The following is a 25,284-nucleotide window of genomic DNA, read 5'->3' on the forward strand; positions in this document are numbered from 1 at the left end:
CGGCACATTATTTGTTACACACCAAGGTAAGAGATCACATGGCTTCTTAACGCACTCCATGAGGTGTCCCATGTATGAGAACCATTTTATCACAGAACTTATAATAAAATTCCACCAAAAAGTATACAAAATTTCCGAATTGACTAATTTATGTATATTTTGGATGCGAGTAAAAAGATAAAACTGCACCAATGAGAGAGATCAAATCGACACGGCTAACTGGTTTGTATTAGCACGCTATAAATCCTAATAATTTAAAGCTTTCCCGTTGTTTTAATAAAATGGTTACATACCTATGTTGAAATATATATCTTGATAACTATTTGTTTTATTTTGATTTCCAGAAAATCATTCTAGTTTAGCTTATCAAAAAAATACATGGGCCAATATGCCCCAGCCACTGGGCCAACTTACCCCGATGTAGGGGCAGATTGGCCCACCTGTCATATGCCCAGTATTTATTTATTTTTTTAAATTTATAACTCATATATTCAATTTTAATTATTGCCATCCAGATTCAGAAAGACTGTTCTATAATTCAGCAATAATTTCATAAAGTTGAATATGCATAAATACATAATATTTAAAAATTTAAAAAAATCGGGCCAACGTGCCCCGGTCTCCCCTAATCCCTCCTTCAGGATAGAGAGGTGAAGCCAGGTGGCATTCCATGCTTTGCTCACCGAAGGATACAAAATATTCCGGAGGATACATCGTTTAGTGCCTCTTACGACACCCACCCTGCGTGATGGAAATATTGATGGATCATGTCTCCGAAGGGAGCCTTCCCAGAAGAGGAAAAAGGGGAAGAGAGGAGGCCTCACGTCCTTATCCTCCTCCCTAATCTCTCCTCTGACTTTCCCGCACTCCCTTCCATCGGCGTTCCTCTTCCCATTCACTTCATTCTTGGCCTCCCCCGCAACGCGCGTGTCTCGATACCGGCGGCCCCCACTGATCCTCTCCGTGGCGGGTCGACACGCACGCCTGCCGCTGCATCGGCGCCGCCGCCGCCCAAGACAAAAGACTGTCGCGGAGGGTCTCTCTCCCTTTGGTTGCGTCGCGTTGCGGGCGGGGGGGTGAGGTCACCTATAGCGAGAGATAGTGCGCACCCGGTCGGAGCCAAGGGAGAGAGAGGTGGGAGGAAGGAAGGAAGGAAGTGCTCCCGTGCGCGTGTGAAAGGTGGCTCTCGCTGCGTGCGGAGGCGGCAGGTGGCCGGGAATGAACGCCGGGCGGTCCATCTAATGAGCGGGACGGCATCACTCATTTCACGAGAGCGCACTTGCGCACGGAGATTGCTCAATTTTTTCTAGTCCATGCATCATATCCACCATCGTGGAAAGCCACGAGGGTGGATTTGATAGGTACATGGACTTGCTCTCTAGGAATCACTAACCATTGGCAAGTTTTGTCTTTGAATGAATGAGCACGGGTATTTTGCTTTATGCGTAAAATTTCTATGACCGTACGATGTGCATGTGGCCGACCTCTTACATGATGCACGTTGGTATTTGAACACCCCCTGCCAAACACCCAAAAGGGGGCCCGCAGGGTATTATGTAGATGTAGATGAGGGAAATTCACACTATGCTTGATTTAATCCCCAAATTTGGCAATAAATATGGCCAAAACATTTGATAGGTAATGGGGGATTCGTTTTTCACCTACTATTTTTTTACCCACTCCACACGAACCGCACTATATCTCAGATCAGTCAGAAACAATAAAATCAGAGAAATATTTTGCAGCACGGATAGTAGAGATATTCATTCACCTTCTAACAAAAAAGGACTCTAATAAATTCTACGTCCAAATCAGGCAGTCAAATCTCCCACAGCACGCAGCTCAAATTTCTTTTCCCGGCTAAAATTTAATAAATAATTTTTGATTTCATGTCCAATGCGCTGTCGTTCTTTCCCTATCATTAGAACTAATAAAGTATATGCTCATCGAAATGGCTGCAAGCCATTTTTCGCATCAGCATTGGTTAATTCCGAATTCTGTGCTGAACAAGGGATGCTATAATATAAGAATGAGAAAACTGAATGGTAACTGGATCTTTTCGAAGGATTTCAGTTTTCTGCGCATACGATATTACATTTAAGAAAGCTTTATAAAGGTCAAAAAAGGTTGATGATGGCTGATATCTCGATGGAACCCTGGATTTTACTTCCAAATGCACAAGCTATAATGGATAAAGTTCAAGTAAACGGGTAAAATTTGACACATAAGGGAAATTGTTTTGGGTATGATGGATTTTTGAAAGTAATTTTTAATTTTACATATTTTTCTATATATTAAACTGAGAATAGTCAAAATGACAGCAACAATTAATCTAGATTTCATGCACAAATTTCCGTGGTAATTTTGACAGTGACTCTACATTTATAGCTATAATGCTATCATCAAAACAGGCTTTGAGAAAACAGACTTTCATAAAACGGAATATCTTCTATAGATTTAGATCTCCTAGTTCTAACCATGATAGTCGTGATGCTGCCATAAATGACGAAGGCTTGGTCTACCATAACCTCCTTTAGATGCTTCGTATTTTTCAAGGAGAAGAATTGAATGTTTAAGATGAATTCCGGAAATCGAATTAACACGGCAGATCATATGCACGTTTAATTCGCATAGAGTAGTTACTGGGTCAAGATGGAGAACGACACACATGAGAATCAGCCATCAGCATTCGCGGAAAGATGGACAAAGTCCGCGACGACATCTTTCACGATATCCACGAGCTCCAAGGGACGTAACATTACAAGCACCGCCGCAGTATCCATTGGCGATTGATGAACACGACCTATCGTGTTCTTCCTGCGGCACGAAAAAATAGAATCGATAAAAAAACATGTATGAGAGCGCACACACTCACAAATGGAGGTAATGTGGTGGTGGTGATGATGGAGACGCATAAGAGAGTGCTCGGGTGACCTATACGATGTGTGGGGGAGGGGAGAGGAGGGGGTGCGGTCGGTCGCCGCGGTGGAGGAACACGAGAAACGTTTTAACGGTCTCGAAGGACGGCGGCGGTGCGGGGGAGCGGGGGTGCGGCGTGCGGCCGGTGGAGCCGCGCCTCCGCGATCGCCAATCGGACACCCGTCGCGGACGCACGCCACGTGTAAGCGAGGACGGCGCGCGGACGGCGGGAGCGGGGGCCCGTGTCGACGTAACCCCCGCGAGCGGGATATCTCCCCATCCCCCCATCCGTAACACGACCCGCACACACCCTCGTGGTAATAATGAGTACCACAGACGTGCAAAACTTAGATTGCTTGCGCAATTAAATACCAGCATCATTCAGAAATATGCGGACATCTTAGAACTTCACTTTTTCCCGGGTCTGACAGTAACAATAAGATAAGAGAGATATTCGTCTGTACGGATAGTGATGATCTCAGCATTCTCTTCGGTTTTTTTCGTGGTAATAATGAGTACTACAGACGTGCAAAACTTAGGTTGCTTGGGTTATTAAATACCAGCATCATTCAGAGAAATACGGACATCTTAGAACTTTACTTTTTCCCGGATATGACAGTAACAATAAGGCAAGAGAGATATTCGTTTGTACGGATAGTGAGTTCGTTCGTTCCCCGAATGGTATATGAAATGAATAAATACTAGGAGATGCAACTCCGGAGTCAAATCTAAGGGGACTCCATTAAAAGGAGGCCCAAGAAAATTGCGGTTAAGCGTTATATCTGTTGTAGTTTCGCTCGCATTTTATTCGGCGGCGCCACTATGCAGCTGTATTTCGTTCATTGTGACTTTTGCCATTAACCGAGGAGGAAGTGGTCTTTTTTTTAGTTGATAATCGTTTCGTACGCGTTAAGTGTGTAGTTAATAAGATTTTTTAAAGCTCTGTTACGTATTTTTTCCGTGTATTTCATCGTGAAAAGTGGATATATATATGACTGGTAGCGCCGCGAGTGGCGATTTTGAAATCTGATTTTAATACCCGCGGAGCGACTACAATTCTCGTGGCGTACTTGAGAATTCTCGGTAAAATCAATGCAAAGCGCACTATTTCGCTTTCTTAGCTGATGTTATAGTTGCGTGTCTACCGTGGCGACTTAAGGGGAAGCTTGTAGGTGGAGATGCAACGAGAGGAGGAAAATATCGCGAGATTCCGACTTTGCCATGAATTGTTCCCCGCGACACTCCACCCGATGACGGCAATGATCAGCGCACAGGCTCTCCTCCCCTTCTCCGTGCAAACCTTCAGTATTTCCCTGCAACCACCCCCACCATCATCACCTGCACGCTCTCCCTTGATCCCATCGGAGGATCATGTCCTATCGTCGTATTCTTCGTGTCTCCCGTGCCCGCATCAGCCCATCGCTATTTCCAATGGTCAGTAAGTAAGTGAGTGGTAGTATACATGGGAGCGCTTCCATGCATAGCCTCTGTTTATCCCAGCTAATACGAGTGATGTGGGCGTCATCCGTGTTCTGCGGCGCAGCGAGGGAGCGCGTGGAAAAAAGTCCTCAGCAAGAAATGTAAACGCGACAGAAGCCGGCCATTGAGAGCTAACTTTCTGCGTTCAGAAAAATTTGAGGCTTTCAACGTATACCTGATAACTCTCTACCGAACACTTTACCGCTTAAAACAGCATATTTTTAGCAGTAGCTGGAACCTGATATAGAAAAACAATCCCTGTCGAATAATTTGATTTGCATTAACGAAGACTTAGAGAAATGTCATTTTAATTTACAAATTTTACTACGAAAAGCCGAGGAATGACGGACAAGAATTAAAGGAATGGAGTCGGAAATTTGCGAAATGAGGCTATTTTGATCGACGTTAAGCAGTGGCATATAAAGACAAGTTTTTTATAAAAGAAAAATAGGCAATGCTGAAAAAATTAAAGGAAATAATTTATTTTGGGTTAAGCCGCGTCTTTTGGATTAAAAGTTAATGTTTATTCCCCTCTGGGGGATTAATATGTATGTCCTGTTAGTCCTGAAGAAGTCCCCGGCAGAGGGGAAGAAACATTGACAATTAAGCCACAAGACGCGGGTTGCCCCAAAAGTTTTTTTTTATTGACAACATATGGACCGCGAAAGTTTCGACAACTTCAGAGAATGAGCAGGGTTTTTTTTCGGGCGTCCGGGGGGTAAGTAAATTGAATGCAATTTTCAAAAGACGAATGTTAAAACGTTAAACTTGAGTATAAAGTAGCTACCCATGGACATGAAATCACCTGCCTGACACGAACTGAACTGGAGATGATGGACTTTTGAAGTTGATGATGGGAAATGTACCATAGGCAATGAGAGGGTTGACTGGAAGAGGAGGGCGAAAAGGGGTTGGAGTGCAGTGGGAAGATGGCATCGGAGAGCAATGGGAGGAGGAAGCAAGGGAAGGAGGAAGAAGGGGGAGGAAGAGAAGCGGGGACGTCGGGGAGGGCGAGCGAATATGAAAAGGGAAAACTAACGGGAACGAGGTCGAGTATGGCAGGAGACGCACGCACCGAAAAAGGAGAGGAAGAAAGAACAAATGAAGGAGCGCGCGCGGCGGCTGTGGACGAAGACGAGGGTGGATCATGTGGGGAGAGGGGGCGAAGCGGAGGGGAGGGCGTCGACGGGTGGTGGTGGTGGCAATGGGGGGAGGGGGGGTTAGGGGGAAACGCTGCAAGGAAGGGAGCCAAGGATGAGTGCAGGGATATTTCACACGTGATGAATTTAAACCACCCAAATGACCATAAGTGATGTTTTATCATGACTTATTCCTTTGCTGACACTTGCTGTTCATGACTGTCCCTCCTAACGACAAATATGAAGAGTGTTTACCCAACCATCGGCACTACCGAAACATTTTCCCAGCGTAAATCTATAGACGACTTCAAAATTATTTCATTTCATCCGAGTAAATATTTAAAAAAATATTTCGGATTTTATCTGCAGTATTAAAACTGAGCACTGGGTAGGTAGTCGGGGGGGGGGGGGGTGCACTTCCCAGCAGTGGTCGGGGTGCGGGAGGTTAGGATAATTTCGAGATTTTCGAGGTTTGTGACATTTTAAGATTGTCTCATTACCAAGAACAAGTTTCGAAATAATTAAGTAATTATAACGAACATTTACGCACACTTTGAGTTATTTTACCTCACGGTAAACTTCTATCATGCATTACGTTTTAATTCCTTATTATAAAAGGTCCATTACCATCTTATCTAGTGCAAATTCGATGCCTCAAGGATGGGGGAGGGGCTATAGCTTCTTTCTGGATTCGCCTCTGACGGTAGCAGAATATAAAGGAGCACACACAATTGTTTGGTGGGAAAGGAAGACGCAGCGAGAGGGTGGGTGAGCCCCATTGTTGAAATTCTGGTCGCGATGCCGACCTAGCAGATCCCTCGCCCGTGAATTCGCGAGTGGTGTTGAGCACATTTGGTGGCGGAAGGGATAGGGTCGGTTTGGGAGAGAGTCAAGGGTTTAATGAAGTGAGGGATGGGCGGGGTGGGGTGGGGTGGGGGTTGAAGGGTGCGAGTGAGGAGAGTGAAGGCATTCATTGGAGCCACGAATCGGAAAGCCACCTGTTCACCGCCCGCCGCCTCTCCGACATCGGCACAGCAGTCAGGACCAACTGTTCGGCTTCTTCTCACTTTTGGAAACAAGATTGCTAAAATGCGGATTGAAAAAAATGGATCGTATAGCATGTATGCGAAACGTTTGCGTTGGAGGAGAGAGAGGAAAAGTGCTTGGAACGCTGTTAATTATGGCTACGGCGACGAATGGAGAAGATTGGATGGAAAGATGAGATTACGAATGAAGAAGTACTTAAGGAGAATAAGAGGAGAAAGAAGTATGCCGAGAGAAATAGTAAAGATAAAGTCATAATGGATGGCACATATTTTAAGGAGTGACTGCGCGTAGAAATAAATAGCAGAAGGGAAGATAGAGAGGAAGAGGGAGGAGGGGGCACGAAATGTTGTTGGACAACAAAGGAAGAAGAAATTACACATTGGATATGAAGAGAGAGGCCCAGGATAGATTGATATGGAGACAACACTTCCATTGAAACATGTCTACGGGCAGAAACACCAATGAAGATAATGGTACATCAGTACAAACTAACCGTTGGGCCCGAAAGAATTAGGAATATTCGACAGCACTGACGCCTGCGGTTCGGAACAAAAAAAAACACAGCTGATAGAATGGTCATGAAAAAAATCACAGTTTCACTTTCCCTTGTAGAAAAGACTTTTTCAATCCTTTTCATGAATTTTGATCGTGAAATATTTTAAAATAACTTTTAAACGACCGAGTGATTCCGGAAAAGTGTTCGCCACTGCACCGCTTGAAAAGAAAACCTTGTCCGTTCATCAAATTAAGAGACTGAAAACAAATTCTCGAAGTTTAATTACTAAACATACAATAAATTGTATAAATAAATCTATAAATGAAGGGTTTATTGGGGTTTGGATTTAAAGTTTGATTCCGTTTTTGACGAGCATGACAAAAACAATCATCGACCACTGTACGCCGATGGCCAGGAAGTCCTTCCGTAATACTCGAACATTAGTCATACGAAGGAAGAAAATTTATCGAATCAATAATTTTACAAATTATTGAAACAAATAGTACCCATACCCACAGAATATGAAGAATCATAGAAAGTCTATTATTGGGCGCGGAAGTGTCTCCTTAGAGCACTAACTGCGCGGCGGGGACCCCGGCATTGGACATGCAAGTTGCAACTTCACAGAACGCAAAGGGAGGGAGAGATTGCGGAAGCATTTGCGATGGGGGGGGGGGGGAGGATGTGTAGGAGGGGGAGAGAGGGAGGTAAGCGGGCCGAAGGAGAAGGCTAGAGTCGAAGGAAAAACAAAAGGTGGAGGATTAGGAGGCAGGAAGTGAGATGGGGGGAGTGATTTGATTGATGCGGTGGTAAATCTTTCAACGGCCGCGTGATGGCGTCTTTAGACAGGAAGATGAGCTTGATTCTGATGAGCGATAAATGATAAAGGCGAATCGGGAAGCCATCCCTCATCCCTCTCACTCACCCCTCCCCCCTTTATCTAGCGATTTTATCGATGGAGTTTTCTTCCTCATAGAATAATCCTCCAAAATCGCTAGAATAGTAATGGCTTTGCCTGGTTTCGCTATTTAGTTGGACCGTTTCCGCTTCTATAGTGTTGAGGTGTTTTTTTCCCGTCCCATCCCTTCCGAACCTATCCTACCCCAGAGGCGTCGACGGGCTCCTATCGCGGCGGCGCCTCTTTCCTTTTTCCATCCTATTTCCACTCCCCTCCCCGGGTGATCGGGCGTACAAGTCTCTGACTCGGTTCCCGGCCCCTGTGTTTTGTATCCTCGAGGGGCTCCCCTTGAGCCCTCATTCTCTCTCACCCCCCCCCCCCCCCTCTAACATCCTCAAACCCCTTTCCCCCCAAATGCGTCCACGCCGACGCGTGGGGATGACACGGGCACTCTTTCTCTCTCACTCGCTCGCGTCCATGCGCTCCGCCGCCATCGTGGATGCGCGAAGGCGCGTCCGATACGACTCAACTCGCCTCCGTCACCGGCAGCAAACTATATCTAATGCCGCGAAGCACAGTGGTCCCAAATATAAAAAAACTGTCCAAAAGTCCTTTTCTTTCCCAGAAGCGCCGGATCACTCTTGGACAGTCTAACCTTCAGGGAATGCAATGAAGAGCGCTTCAAGGTATGAGACAACAACTGAAATGAAAAAAAATCCTAGATCACGTGATGGATCTGACTGGCAGAATACGACAAAAGCTGTTGTTTTCTTGGGGTTCAATGCGGTTGGAAATTTCGTATCCATTAACCCTTTCTAACACAGAGCTGATTCTGGGAGAAATCAAATTGGCAGATTTTTCTATTTGAAAACTTGAACATTTGACACTCGATGACAATTATCGTGGCAGTTTAATATTTCGTCATTAAAATTTACACTGCAAAATAATATTTAGTTTAGATATCTCCTAAATAGAGCTGAAAGTTTAAACATTTTTGATGTTGCTTAGAAGCAGCATTGGGTTATAACGGGTTAATTGGATACAGTGTGCATGAAGAAGAAGTATCAGAAGTTTAGCTAGCCCATTTGTGAGCATTTACTTGCAGTTTCAATATCCCATAATAATAATACGGAAGTTTGGGGTACAACATTGATTTATGCTTTTGGTAATTGCGCAGCCAGCTCCTCTCTTGTTTGTATTTCCTCTGGCGGCGGAACGAAAAAAAGAGTGCGCAGCTGAACAATCGATGACATGAGAAGACAAGAATTGAGATGAATGAGAAAGTGACAGATGCCGCCTTCACCTTTTTAAAAAAGAATTTCATTGTCTCTTGACTAGTTTTAATCAATTAAGTACATCATGCCACGAACATGCACACGTTCATTATCGATACCTAAATAAGAATCTGATTGATCATGCACAAGAAATGGGTAGGCATTATTAGATAGATTTATCCCTCGTCGAGGCTTTGGTTGTAAAGAGAGAAAAGTTACACATTACTAAGAAGATAATTCCACGTATATCAGCACTCTTAACATTTAGGTATGATCATTTTATGTGATTCATCTGGCGCTAACTATCAGATTTATGATCTACATTCTTAATTAAGGAATTTATGTGAAAGAACGGAGACAAAAAGCATCTTTAAAAAATTAGGGATATTTACCGAATTTCCTTTGACGCTGGGATGAATTAAAATAACGAGGTTCAGAGAGCCCTGAGCATTTGAGCCAACACGGGAGGCAAAGTTGCTGTATACTCGCGGATTAGGCGATGAATGGAAGGGACCAAGCATTAATCACAACACAGGAGACAAAATACCGACTTTTTCAATTGTTTTCGGTATTGGCGCATTCAGAAATAAATTACGGAGCACCTCTTTGTAATTATCGTCATATTACGTCCTGTTTTCACTGACGCCAGTTTTACGCTTTTTAGAGGCATTTCAAGCGGAACGAAACATCTGCGGTGCGACCTAGCGACGAAGGAATAACAAGAAGTTGGGATTTCAACGCATGCATTTGCAGTAGTCTTTCTAGGGCACACATTCTCCAATCCGCAAAATGCAACCGTTTCGGACTATTCATTTAAACAAATACGGCTATTGTAATGTGAAGATAAAACTAATGACAATTAGCCAATTTAAGTAGCGCTCAAAATAAAATCGATTCATCTACAAAATAAATACGGTCTTCTTGAACTAACGATCTTCTATATTATTTCTACTGTGTAGATACCTTTTTCTCAACTTATACACAACCAAACTCTACAAATGAGATACCAAAATGCACAGAATTTATCAGAGAACATGCGACAGCATATCTTACTTCCTAAATATTGATATTGTTTCCTATAATTGGTTTTTAAATAATTAAAAAAAAACAAAAACCAGTAAATATTCCTGACGTTAACGGCGCACAAACTGATACATTTGCTCATTTGCAACAATATCTCGCATTCAGTAAATAACTTTTATCAAAATGCGGCTGATTCCACCTTCAAGTCTCCTGTTGTAAATTTGTACATAAGACCCTGCCTTTTTTCTACATTTTAAAATTAGAAACGCGCCTATCCCTCTGTGGAACTGCATTGAAAAGAGTGGGGGAAGCCCGCTGGGAGCGGGCGCATCACGCTCGTTTGAAAGAAAATTCTATCGAAATAACAAAAAAAAAACTCTAAAACATTGTCAAAACACAGCTTTTGGTGTATTATTTTGAGCATTTTAGGAAACGAGCCCGAATCTTGGAAAGAAAAACAGTTGATGGGGGCGAAATGGTTGCAGCAGTTGTGGGAAATCCTGGAAGTGTTCAACCCATTGATACGACCGTAAGAAAACCAGTCTTCCAACGCGGAATCGTGTTTATCCTGCGACACAACACGGTGGGCCAACGGGCGGAGCAGGTCTCAAACAAGACTAAATGGATTGCAAAAATGTGGCCGCTGGCCCGGCGGCAGAGGGAAACAAACGAACTAAAAACAAAAGAGCGAAGACATCCGTTTTCTGGAGAGAATTCTCGCAGCCGATCGTCCGGCGTTAAATGCATCGCGGAAAGAAATAACGAAACGAACCCGTGTTTCCTCCGTCGAATGCGCCCGTTGCCGAAAAGAGAATGCGAAGTGGCGGAGGGGAAGTTGAAGGTAAATAAAAAACAGTCGAAGAAAGACGAAACGAACGCGTCGTGATGAGGGGAGAGAGCGTGGAGGTGGGGGGGGGTGTGGGTAAACACCGAACTCGAAACGAGGACCCCGAGAAGGAAGGAAGGAGGCGAAGGAATAACGAACGATCTGGGCTCCGACGAATGCTTCGGCCAGCGGCGGCGACGATCAAACGGCCCGTGGGGACGAGATGCGCGCGGAAAACAAAGGAGCGCGCCGAAGCGCACGTATTGAAAAGGTGCGCTGGTGTGTGCGAGTTGTGTGTGGCTGGCTGCGTGCGCTGAAGGACTGCAATGTGGAGGATTCGTCCCTCAGACTGAAGAGGGGGGGGGGCGGGTGGAAGGACGCAAAAGAATCGAATTCTCAACATCACCTTCTCTCTACCAGTGGACCACTATCATCGATGAAATGATTCGCGCAGTGCACACTCCTCAAATCAATCTCAAAATGACAGTATTTGGATAAATAAATGATGTTAGCTCAACGAATGCAATGGCTAGACTTTTAAATTCCATTCCACCATTCGTCGAAGGTGGCCATTTATTTTGCAGTTGGAAGTAAAAGGGGCTCATTCTGAGGATAAATAGTCCTTGATAATCAATTTCTTTTTTTAAATTTTTTCACAGGGCTAACAGATGGAGCCTTATTCATCCCAGATTTGATAAAGCAGTGCAAATTTCTCAAATAAAGATGACAGAAATTCCTACACTCACGGTTCCTAAATGCTAATCAGGCAGCAATAGTGATTGACTGCATTACTGTTCAATCGAAATGTTCAAGAATGATCGCAGGCTTTCCCCGCGTATTTCATCGTGGAAGGTTATTCGGGATTTCCACCGGGTCAGGTTCTCCATCGCGGCCGACGTTTCGATGAATGAGTCGTCCACCGTCGTCAGGGCATGTCAGGTCTCGAGAAATGGTCAATTTGGCTGTAATCCGAGGCTGATGGAGTATAAATAAGTACGCAACATTCACGCATTTCATCAAAACGATGGATAATTATTACCTTCGGGAGGAAATTGAAAATATTAACATTTTTAGATCAGGTATTCGACTAACTTCCTTCCCGCATGAGTGTAAAAAGGATTGCCGGAGTGGCACTGGAGAAAATCTTAAGTTTTCGTAACCATGTTTATCATAAGAACCGTTGTATTTCTAATTGAACTGCATTTCAAATTAAATTGCATATCGCTGCATTCCAAATTAAATTGAATAGATGCTGAGTATATTCAATGAAATGCAGCGATTGCAATAGTGTATACGTGGGACAGATAGGAATAAGTTTTGAAATCAGGAAGAAATAACATTTAAGTGCTTACAAATATAACAAAGATGAAAACAGTAATTTTGATAAGCACTTAATATGCAACTGCCATAGGAGCGATTTTTAAAATGAATATTTTAAAATTTTGCAATGATCGCCGTGAACTGGACTCTAGGGAGCAGTTAGAATTTTTAAAAATTATTGAAAGTCAGGGCAGTACTCTTATAAATGAATATCTCTACCCATCCTTTTCCCCTATTCTGGCGTCCGTTTTAAAATTCATTAAGTAACTAGGTAACAATAATAAGATAAACAAATCATAATTTGCGCCTGAAGATGATGATGATAATTCATTGAAACCCGGGTCGCGCTCTGATAAAAAATAAGTGGTATAAGTAATTGACTGATATCCAGGAAAACTTAGGAGGAGTAATGGCTGACGCCCTCTGCAGAGTGTCCCAGACTGACTGCAGACAGCAGAGGCGGCGTTGGGCGTGGGTGGTGGTTGGCGAGGAAAGAAGCGGAAGGCCTGAGAGGGCGATGCGTTCCATGGATTCCACAAAATGCGTGCGTGCGTTACCAGAAGGAGTGTTTGCGCCGATGGGAGGGGAGGAGACGGAGGGCCGTGGGAAAGAAGACGGTGGGAGGGGGGGTCAGATTGGGGACGCGAAGGACGGAGGATGCGGTCGAGGGCGAAACGACGTCGGTGTGATGACTGTCCACCATATGAGTCCGGGTTCGGATCCCGGCGGTGACTGAGATTTCAGAGACTTCTCGATCCCAGCTAGAGTGCTTTCTGGAAGGCACCCCGTCCTTTGACTTGACTTGAATTTTGTTTTATATTACCTGTCTCGGGTGAGGCCACAATCCGGCCCCCTCTTCCCCCGAGCCAGCGCTCTTTTACATAGGTATTAAAGTTTATTCTTTCAGTACATATTTATGATATCGGTATGTATTATTTTCATCTTTTAGTACATTTGGTTCAGCTCCTTGGACATTCAATGGTCATTGGATGTCGGGCTGGTCAAGTCTTTTCTTTGCTTCACTCGAGTTCATCTCAGGAAATCCAGCATAAACGATATGTATATGAAAAAAATAAACGTAAAAAATTGGGTAGCACGTTTACCCTTTGACACCTTTCGCAAAGAGGACGCTGGGTTCCTCTCTACCCTTTCGCCCTTCATTGCAAGAATTACTTTAGCTGTCCATCACCTCCGTCAAACGACAATGGCATGGGTCAACATGGGGTTGGCACTTGGAGGTGGTGATCTACATCATCTATATCGACATAAATATCATGGAATATTTAGGCAAGACAAAAAGTAAACAGGCACTGCCAGTCACCAAAAATATTTCGAGTCCAAACGTGCTCAAATGCTGAAATAACACATTTTTGGATTTTTTAAGAAACTCCACCTGTATCTTAACGACTGGTGTCTTTAAGGATACAAAAAAAACGAGCCCTTGACTTGGGATTAGTAAATGAACTGTTTAATGCCCTGAGACGTCATCAAATAATACCTGGTAGTTCTCCTCGAAGATGCTGCCGCCGTAGCAGACCAAGGAGGTGTCGCTCGAAAGGCCTATCGGGGGCACAGAGCCGGGAGTATCCCTGGAGAGATGAGGGGGGGGAGGAGAGGGAGAGAGAGCACTTTTAAGAGACTTTGCAGGAAACGAACGTAAAGGGGTGTGTGGCAGGCGGCGGCGGTTGGCCAAAGGTGTCCGCTGCACAATGCGAATGCTTGGCACGTCAGCGTGGTCGCAAAGGACACGATTGATTGTGATTCCGACGCCGCGACCGCTCAGGAGGAAAGATTGCACGAGCGATCCGCAAATAAGGAGTGCACTCCCCCGCCCCCATCCATTGCAAGGAAATGACACGCTCGACAAGGAAGAGCAATGAAGTATTAAACATCTGACGGTGACTACTGCTATCAATGAGTAAATCGCACAACGATATAGTTACGACGATTTCTAAGATTATCGTCCTCGGTGGCGGCGGGAATAACTCCTCGCCTACCATACCGAAGGTCGCGGGTTCGAGTTCCGCCTGGATAGATTGCCCTTTTCAGGACATGGGTGTATGTTATTGCCTGTTGTTGATTGTTTAAAACTACCGACGTAAAGGCCTCATTGTGCTGTTTTCAGGGGTGATTGAGATATATATAAAAAATGGGCACAATAAGTTATTCTAAAACTACTCTTAAGAAAGTATCTAAGATCCACCGAAACCTTTCAAAGCAATTTGATGTCATTGCCAGTACATTACAATCTGGTGCCTACTGCGAATCAGCTCATAGAGATAAATATTAAATTCAATTACATATTTTATCGCAACACTATCCTGAATCAATGAAGGTAGCAGAAGCATTGCCATGACAATCGAAAAAGTTAATAGATCACACCAGTTTTTATCGAGTTCTAACAATTTTTAGTTCGAAAACCACTCCCAGATGAGTAATGAGACGATTCGTCAACTAATTAACTGATTAAGTGCAAAAGACCAGAATTAAATTCTAAGGCACCTGTTTCAGGTTCTCAAAAAAAAGTTATATTTTACATGACGTAGTTCAGGAACGTCGGGGAGGAATAAAAATATCAAATCCGTCATATTCCTTCAAAAAAAAATCATCAACATAAATATCACGAAATATTAAAATAAGAAAAAAAGAAAACAGGCGTTGCAATGCTCCACTTTTGAGACCAAACGTTGTCAAATGATGAATCATGATTTCATTAGAATAACATAAAGAGATTTACCTTATCTGTCGATTATGAAAGATAGTTAATGCAATTCGCAATTCTAAGAAAATACACCAGTATCTTAATGACTGATGAATTGAGAACTGAAAAAATGAGTCCTTGACTTGGGATCAGTAAAAGAACCTCTTTACTGCTCTGGGACTTCATCTAATACCTTAACCTTTTTAATGATAACACCACCTAAAACCTCTAATAGCTTCATCTGATACTTTAATTTTTTATTGAATATAATAAGAAAATGGGGATTCTATGAATGTTTAGCTGAAAATGAAACATGAAGGGCTTGAAAATTAACCTAGACTTTTACAGTATATTTTGTTAGCTATTCAGAGCCTATTCCTTCTAATGTCTTTAGGTCTCGCTTCATCCTTCGACATAAGGCGATAGTCATTTCCGTGAATAAGACTTCGCTGCATTAACCCGCAATCTAACCCACATGCTGAACAATTGACGCTTCGATTGCCATCAATAAGCGCCTTGATGTCGAGCATAAGCGTTGCTTGGACTGATTAGCCACTGTGATAGTGCTAACGATGGAATAGTGGCAGAGGAGGTGGACTTACCTGCTCGTGCTTCTTGAGGTAGGAGAGGCGCGGGAAGGCTTTCTCGCAGAAGGAGCAGGCGTAAGGCGTCGCATCGGTGGGCCCGAGGGTGAAGAGCATGCCGGGGGCAGAGCGGCCCCCGCGGCCCCCGCCGCCACCGGGGCCCTCGGCGTCCGTGGCGCTGCTGGAGTTGGGTGTGGGGCAGGAGGATGAGCTGAGGGCCGAGGGTGAGGGGGCCCCATCCTCCGGCCCCTCCGCCGCCCCCCTGGCCCCCCGGGGCCTCCTGCCCCTCCTCCGCCCCCGCCGCCCCACCGCGCCCTCCACCTCGCCTCCCCTCCTCCTCCCCGCCCCCTTATTCCGCCCCTCCTCCGACTCCTCCTCTAACTCTTCCTCCAACTCTTCCTCCTCCAAGTCCTCCTCTTCCAAGTCTTCCTCCTCCAACTCCTCCAGCTCCTCCAACTCCTCCTCCTCTTCCTCCTCCTCGGGCGTCTCGGACCGCCAAGAGGATGGAGGCTCCGTGCCGAGGGCGTCTGCAACACACAAGAGACAAGGAGGGCATTAGAGGGCGTTCTCGTTGGTGCTGATCGCACCCCGGATTCGAATCCCGGAGGGGCAGTGATTTTTCACACACTCCCCAATCCCTACTCGAGTGCATTGTGGAGTGCAATACTCCGTCAAACAGTACTTCGAGTACAACGCTTCGTTCCTCAAATGGGACGTTCTGCCGTGGTCCCCTTGGCGCTGTTCGTCACGAGCAAGCGAATGCAGACGCCAGGTTTCCTTTCCCCCTCATGGCGTTGGCCTTCTCTAATTACCAATACCACATCATAGAATCAACAGAGGAGAGGACGGAAAGCAATGTTTCATGATTCCGTCTCACCTTTGTGGAACCAACATCGAGGGTTAATAAAAGTAACTTGGTGAGTTCCACGCTGGCTATTTATTAACATGGACAATGGTATCGACACCTATGGTAGAGTCAAGAATTTTTGGACCTTAACAATGTCGTAAGTGTCGAAAAACCGGTCGGTGTTCATAACCATGAGAATAAACTATGAATGGTAAACTTCCACACAATTTTAATTATATACCGACCCGGTTTCGACACGTAGTGTCATTATCAAGGTACAAATTTTGACCTTCCTCGTTCTATATATTTATTCGATAATGACACTACGTGTCGAAACCGGGTCGGTATTTAAATAAAATTGTGTGGAAGTTTACCATTCATAGTTTATCCTCATGGAGATCAAACATTTCCACAAGATATCGCCGGACACTGTTAATTACGGTGTTCATAAGTTGTCATTATGGAAATAAACAGTAGAATAGCGCAGGAGAGGAGGGTTTTCCATAAAAGGAAAAGTCTACTTACAGCTGAAACTGAAAGCATAGAAGCAAGGGAGCAAATCATCAGATGCTACATATGGTGCATATTTCTCAGTGGAGCGATGCTTGGACGTTGACAGCAGTGGAGAAGTAAAGAGTGGAAGCATTTGGAATGTGGTGCTACCGAAGTATGATGAAGATAAAACGGATAGACCGAGAAAGTAATGAGGAAGTCCTAGGAAGAGTGAGCCAAAAAAGAGAAGTCTTCCAAAAATCCTCAGGGAAAAACGGGAGAACTTAGCTGGCTAAAAAAATAAGATGAAAATGTGGAAATTTGGATATGTGCTATTTGGTAGTTACTGAAGGTAAAATCTTTCCAAACCGGGAATGCATCAACTTGCGGGAGAATCACAAACTCAGCAACAATAATCGGAATTAATATCAGCGATCAATTGGCTAATTAGGCCAATTGAGCATTTATTTGTAGCAAATAAACTTAAAAGTATTCACTACATGCTGATTTCCTTGCAATTTTTCCAACAAACGCAAAAGATGAGAGAGAGAGACTTAAGTTTCAAAATCAAGGGAAGTTGCTGTTCAATTAGAGAGCAAGATACTAAAGTTTTGAGTGAATTTCCAGAAAATATAATCAATAATTTTAATCAACCAATGAAAATATGATTGAAGTCGTTGTAAAATTTGTAGCCAGCAAACAGATACAAAAAAATGGTAAAGATTTTTGCTACGGAACTTGCCATATCATGCTCGACACGATTGAGATCGTGCGTAGGGCAAAATGATGATGCGTACCGAAATCCTTCACTTAGCAATAATGGCAGATCATCCTTGGGACAACCCTTGCCTCCCACAAGAAAGGAAGGACCTCACCGTCGACGATGCCCCAGCGAATGCATTTCAAGCGGAGAGGGGGTGGGGGGAGTGAGGAAGGGGTGGGTGGGGGGGGGGTCCGCGAACGCACCGACCGAATTTCCCGTTGGTCCCCCGGGGGACGGATGGTCGCTTCGCAAAGGGGATGATGGGAAGGGCGATTAATTAATTATTGGAGCCGGAGCGACCTTTGCACCGCCACCGTGCACAGCTATCATCTCATCCTGCCCACCACTCCAAGAAGAATGAGTGCCAAAGGGGCTCATGAAATCATCGGAGGTATTGCGGGTCAGAGGGATCGACGCACATTTCCAAACACTGCCGCCGCAAATCACTTGGACTCCAGGCAGGGTAAGAGAGTCCAGTGTATATTCAGAAATCCTTGATGCTGGAATAAGTATCGATATCTAAGTATCTAAGTATCGATAGGCTTGTGTTAATATATTGCCAGCGTGGAACTTGCTAACAATAAGTGAATTTCATTCATCCTTGATCTTGGTTCCACAAAGGTAAGCTGGAAACGTTATATCATTGCTTTCTATTCCCTCTAATGTTGACGGTATAATTATTATGGTAAAAAAAACAGAAATTATTTTGAAAATTAGTCAAAACGCTTTAGTATAGAATAAAAGTGAGCAGTTTCTTCCTTGCTAACCATGCTGTGTTGTTTTACAACTTGTTTTAAAACACGCACTCACACATACACCTGCGTGCTTCATGAAACTGTTTCGTGAATTTTTTCACCTTATATTGAATCTCTTTACAGGAAATAAACTTATTAAAATCTACATTTTTCGGTAAAACCATATCGAATTAATCTCCAGTGTGTGTGAGCTAAAGATGAGACGAGTGTGTATAAATTTACTGCACGCCCTCAGAATACGCGGCCCCGATTATGTGGAAACGATTTCCTTCTCATTGTCAGCACATTTGATTCCATATATTCATTCTGTTGCCAATAGAGTACATTTCAGTGTATCCCAACCAGTAGAACTCTATGAAAACATCAGCCTGAAACTAAATCAATAACGGACCAACTCAACTTTCCTCGAACACAACACTTTCTTTCCAACTTTCCAACACAAAACCTCCTTCACTCTTCCCTATAACGTATGGGATAATTTTTTCACCAGTGATTAAGAACGGTGGTGTTGAGAAGACCTCCCGCATTACTAAAGACCCACACATTTTTTACATTTACTTTTTCATGTAGAGTGTTGAGTACATGGTTTAAACCAGTGGATTCCAACATGTAGAACTATGTGAAACATCTATGTAGGTACTACACCGCAATCCGCCTCTATACGAGATCAGCCGTTATCAAAATAGAAGAAAATGTGTAAAAGAACTTTCGTCAAGCATTTATCAAAAGTCCTTTAATATTCGGGGGAAACACGAATTTATACATTCACCGTGTCGGGAAAATATAATATCTCAATTGCTTTATCGCTCCTGTCAGACTGGACATGCCGTTCAACACACATCGCTTACAAGATCCCCGAACAACGGCAATATTTTACTTTCCAATCGGTGCACCACCCCTGGGTACCTAACCGACAGGAAACCACCCCTGATCTGAACGGCAGGAGGGGGGTGGACCCCTGACGAGCGCACTCACTCAGCGAGTCCTCGGTGGGACGTCTCTTAGAGAGTCGCTGCATTTCCAACCGCGATCGGTTTCTCCGGACTCGGCGAGACCTAATACTCGGATTGCGAATCAATAATGAAGGCGGCTGCTGATCTGATGGACCGGATAATGCCGCTCGGCAGATTGGTGGGGGGGGGCGAGAGAGAGAGAGGGAATTTATCTTCCTTCACTCTCGGCCGCCGCAGCCGCGTGGAATGCGCGCGACTTTGGGAGCGATTTTGGCAATCCGGGGAGGAATGGTGGGTTGCGGCGGCGGCGGCGGCTTATCGTCAAGGCGATCAAGTGCTCAGCTGGGGGGCCCACTCCCCCCCCCCCCCTTCCATTCAAATTTCGGGGCTGCTGCAGAGAACGCGAAAATGCGACGGTCAACTACTCTCCCCTATCCTCTGAATAAACAACGCAACTCACGGGCACCATCTGGAGGAGCATGATGAAACTTAAATGCCTACCAAGCGAGCGATTCTTCAAGAGGGCGTATTACTCCAGCTCACCCGGTCGAATTTGGCGACTCATTAAGCCTTCAAAAAAAATTACGCATAGCTATTCTCTGTAAATCTTCAGGGTGAGTAGAGTAAACGAAATATATCGGTTATCGCCGTGCATTTTTTAAAAAATGCTTAAAATGAGAAATTTTAAGATAAAACTACTAAGCATAATTATTTGGTTGCAATTGCATTTTATTATTTGCTATTTAAAATAAATAGTACTGGGAGCCAAATTTTGACTATGATTTATATGAACATCATTGACTCTTTGCCGAGAATCGAAGAAGAGTCAATGAAATTGCTGCAGGAGAAAGGACCACAACCAGAGAAACGAATCTGTAAGAATGGCTACGAGATGAAGATGGACACAGAACGTCAGAGTCGAGTTCAAATGCTCTAAAAAAAAGAGTGACCTGTGAACAAGCGAACTGGAATTTTCTTCGAGAACACCAGTCTGCCTTTTGTGACTATCGTTCGCCTCCTCTAAAGGGTGGCCATCCACTAGATTCGTTGTCGAAAATGATTTCCAAGATGTGGCCACTAATTAAGAATCCTTGAGTTTGAATTTGATAAAAGAACCCATTGCCCACATTTTTTATTGTTTTTTTGAATTTTTTACCCACATTTGAATTGTTTGGCGATAATCGATAAGTGCCAAGTAAACCCTTTTGAAACATTTTCCTGTATCTCAAGCATAAATATGCTACCAATGAAAAAATTCTTAGGTTGTTATTTCAATCCAATGCACACAATCCATATTAAACTCCAATAACCTTGGAAACAATAAAAACAATTCAATACGATGTTTCTTCCACCTCAAGCGTTATAAAATAGCTATAGATTATGCTTTGCTCAATTTTCTTCGCCAACGCTGTAATGGGCAAAAATAAAAAAATAGCTTATTAGGCAACTGAATATACTATGACGAAAATGTGCAAATAATTTATTAGTCATTCATTTTTTGGCAAGGTAATTACAGAGCTTCAAATATATATTGCACACTGAATGCATTACTAATAGATGCAAAGTTTTTTAACACCACTTTTCACTTCTTTGACTAAAACCCATTATAAGAGAATGTTATTATTTATTTATAATCAGGGCAGGGCTATCACAAAGTTGGCGGTAAAAATAATTAAAAGAACAATTAGTGGGTCTAGCCTCCTCTGAAAATCACTGACGATAAGGTAGTCCGGTGAGTTCGCTACGCTTCTCGAATACATCAGATAAGAAGAAGCTTGGGGAGCTATTGCCACGGAAACGTTCGATTTAGCCTCAGTTATGACTAGGCGTGACTCTCTTCCTAACTTCCTTAGTTCACACCAGCAATTAGTATTTTAACGTTTGGCAATTTTCGTAAATCTTTTTCTTTCTTGGAGGTTTTCGCAACATCATCCATCAGTTATTTGGTTTCTTAGAGAGAAATGCTGTAGCGGAGTAATTTTTTCTCGAGAGCCGCAGGAAAGTTCGAGTAATAATTTCTATTTGGAGGGTGGTTGCAACCAGGCTGGAGTTTGGAGAGCGCGCGACACCCCTTACAATGTCCAACGCCTGACGTCTTCCAGCCAAAATTCAAATCGGCGCAACAATGGGGTAACGAACATTTATTCCCCTGTTTAAGAGAGGGATAAGGATCAGATGCTATCACTCACACTATAGAGAACGCTAGCAGTATAAGGAGATAAGAATCGAGCAAAAACGACTGGGACGCACCATTTCCCAAAGGGAACAAAATTAATTTGATAGATCTTCCAACGTCACGGTGTTTCTCGTTTGTTTTACGGGAATAAACAACGGATAAAAGTGAGAAATGTAAAATCCAAAGTGAACCAAATATATTGTAACCTCTTCTTTAGAGTGTTAACCTATTTTTACAGTGGTCCTTGCCACGTTCTCTTGCTTTTTTACCGCCAGCATTCCCATTAAACGCCTGGCCAAGAAAGCCTTAATTAAACGAGGTCACAATTTTCAACGACGCATACCTCCGACCCGGTGAGAGTTGGGTATTGAAAAGACAAGGTGGGGAATACTTGCCACCAGCTCACAAAACAAAAAAAATATTTTAATTCAAGGAGAGACACAGATGAGTGCAATTCCGTGCGAAAGACATTTTTCGGATAAAAATTTTTCGAAAAGTACTGCGAGAAATCAGTGCGACATCAGAAAAAATCCACTCCTTGTCCTATGGCAAATTGATAATAGCCATTCTTATGTATGTTTAATGAAGTCCACCCCCTCTCTATTCTTCACTCTCAAGTTCTTTCTATGGTCCAATTTTTGTCACCACCTCTGAAACATCTTTTACATCCGAACGTAACCATTATAGTTTCTTAACACGCAGTTCTTAATTATCAATCAACCTTGTCATCACATTATAGTGTAAATATAATCTTACACTTTACAATTTCGGTTTTTAAAACACAAGATAATGAGATACTGAATATCACAAGAGGGAATGTTTTCGGTCAGTCAGTCACTACGGAATTTAGAATTATCCGCCAATTTCTAATGATGAATGGCCTTCAGCCTCGCACGCTTGCAATAATTCACGTTGATAAAAACGCCAGAAAATAAAAAGGATTTTGCCAGCTCGCAATCATGTATTTGTGCGTTAGTTGTCACACTTTGCCACTTTTCATGGGCTTTCCATAGTGGCTTTCTTCAAGCCCTCGCGTTGCCATCCTTGATGGACTGCAAAGGCCAAATATCTTTGAACCTCGGTACATTGTCAGGGGAATTAAAATATCTGGATAGCGTTATAGTGGTAGTGGCCCGGAAAGCTGAAGATCCGTGGTTCGGTTCCCAATACAGGGGAATTCCTTCTCATGGCAATTAATGTGAATTTCATCGCCGTTCATTCGGCAGTTTTGAAATAAAGCACACGATTCCACATTGTCATCGCGCTGAACAAAAGAAAGCCCCACCTACAACAGTATTTAAGGCTGTTTGTAGTTCCTAATGTCTGATTTTGCTCACCCTCGTTCCCCGCGTGCCTGGAGGCAGGGCCCTCGCGATGGACTTTAGTGGCTCGTGACGGCAGCTGAGTGCACACACTTGGAGACGCCCTTGGCGAGAGCGCATGGAATGAGGGGGAGTGTCCCGGAGTGGCGGTTGGAGCGAGGGCGGGATTTAATCGCGCCAGATCTAAACTTAAACTGGGAAAACGGCCGTTTTTTTCGGCTTCGCGGAAAAAAGAGCCCATTCTGGCGGGAGAGGAGAGGGGAGGGGGGAAAGAAAGGTCAACTGCATTTGTAGAGCACCACTAAGCTGACCCCCGAGGCTATTTTCGTCCCCAATTAGAGGCGAGGAATGAAGATGTATTTGGCGTGCGCGGGGGAGGAGGGGGGCCGCGAACGGCTGTTGACGCCTCCTTCTTGAGCGGCGGCTGTTGCTGGGGACAACGCGTGACGAGGCGCCGGATAGCACTCTCGAGCAGATTAAGTCGAGGACCACTTCTTCGCGAATCTTCCCTCCCCCTTTCCATCCACTCCTGGACGTGCATCGGCCGAATGCAGACGGAAAGCTATTTAAATGAAGACTGGAGCCACTGTCGCCGCAGCAATTATGAGCACTAGAGTTCGGGAGCAGATAACTGAACCACGAGACAAGACACAGGGGAAATAAATGTCCGATAATTTTCCTCGTTCAATTTTGATCGATCTCAGGCTGAAGTATTTAATAGGGATGGACGGATACAGGATTTTTTTCGGATCCGGTTCCGGATCGGATCCTTGATCTTCGGAGCCGGATCTTTCGGATCGGATATTTTCGGATCCGAATGCTTATTCCTGCAAGTCCTACTATTAAACGAAGTAATTATTCAATACTTAAATAAATAAAAGATCGTAGCACTTTTCCACAACATTTGTTTATGCTTTCCACAAGATTTCGGCTCACTGAGACATCATCTAGTATTGTACCAGATGATGGCTCAGTGAACCGTAACGCGTTGTACGCATTAAAAAATCATGTGGAAAAGTGGTACGATCTTTTATTTATTTAAATATGTCTAACTTCCACCAATTGAAGCCTGAATCTATTGAACTTATTCGTATTTATCCAAGTTTATTTTGGGTACGTACAATCGAAGGAATGCTTTTTATATTTTCATACACATTTTAATATCTTTATAAATTAAAAATCATTTTTATAGGCTTTCAAGTTGTTTTTTATAACATATTTACATGCTCAGGTCCTAAACTGTTACGTTTGGGTTTGGAAATTAAAATAGGAAAAATTTTTGGATCTCCTTATCTTGTCCTGGTCAGTGGCGTAGGACAAGAATCGCATGCGACGACACATTCGAAGAGAGAATCGGAACTCTTTCCACCCTTATGGGTTGTTGCATTCACTGAAGCTATTATTTAAAATTTCGGATCCAGATCCGATATCTTCCGCGACTTTGGATCCGATGTATCCGATGAAGGGCAATATCCGCGGATATTTGTATCCGAGGTATCCGATCCGACCACCCCTAGTATTTAACATTACAAAGGCTGTTACATAATTTTTATCACAATTCTAACGAAAGTAGTGCTTGTTTTCGAGGGAGCTCGAACAAAGGATCAAATTCGGTTACTCGTACTTCGCATTCTATTTAATTTACAACAACGTTATGGCAATTCTTACAAACATGTCTTTGCCATAGAAATCTTGTTTCAATCACACAGGACGGTTACCATTACTCCATCAATTAAGAGACTGCATAGACGAAAATATCAGTTTTTTTTTACGCACAATCAAGAATGAAAATCGAAAATGCCTTCAAAAGAGATGAAATCTCATCCTGCCTGCCGCTTGTTCTAGACTTTTGACGTTTGCCTAAAAGAAGCAGATAGTAACCTAGAATGAATGTTGCTGAAAAATACAAAGAACATACAAATAAATTACACTAATCCCCATTCCATACAAATGATTTGTAATTAGCCTCGCGATTAACTGATGCAAATGCTCTTATTTTATCCATGAACTATGAGGTATTTATTTACTTTTATGTTTAAATTTCCCCCTGTAGCAGATATTTATTTTGGTGGAATGCTCTGCTTGCCTGAGCTATTCTGATGATTATTTTTTGCTTGCTTCTCCCTTCGCTAGTTACCCTGCTTCCCAAATAACAGATTTCATTCACCTTTTGCAGTTATTCCTGGGTAAACGTATTCAAAGATCAAATCTAAAGCAAAATTCATTGTACTGTCTTAGACATCCAAGAACAACCTTAGCAGTCTTCTTTT

The 25,284-nt window shown here is 43.5% G+C and overlaps 1 protein-coding gene across 1 annotated transcript in view; it reads right to left on the minus strand.

Annotated features, from left to right (window-relative positions):
- LOC124154376 (zinc finger protein 423) overlaps positions 1–25,284 on the minus strand; it is a 721,523-nt gene that overhangs the window by 44,466 nt on the left and 651,773 nt on the right. Inside the window, exon 4 of the mRNA XM_046528063.1 lies at positions 15,725–16,233. Coding sequence (XP_046384019.1) covers positions 15,725–16,233 — 509 coding nt within the window. The remainder of the gene's footprint in view (positions 1–15,724; positions 16,234–25,284) is intronic.

The sequence above is a fragment of the Ischnura elegans genome, chromosome 1 (assembly GCF_921293095.1).
Source record: "Ischnura elegans chromosome 1, ioIscEleg1.1, whole genome shotgun sequence".
Classification (NCBI taxonomy): Eukaryota; Metazoa; Arthropoda; class Insecta; order Odonata; family Coenagrionidae; genus Ischnura; species Ischnura elegans.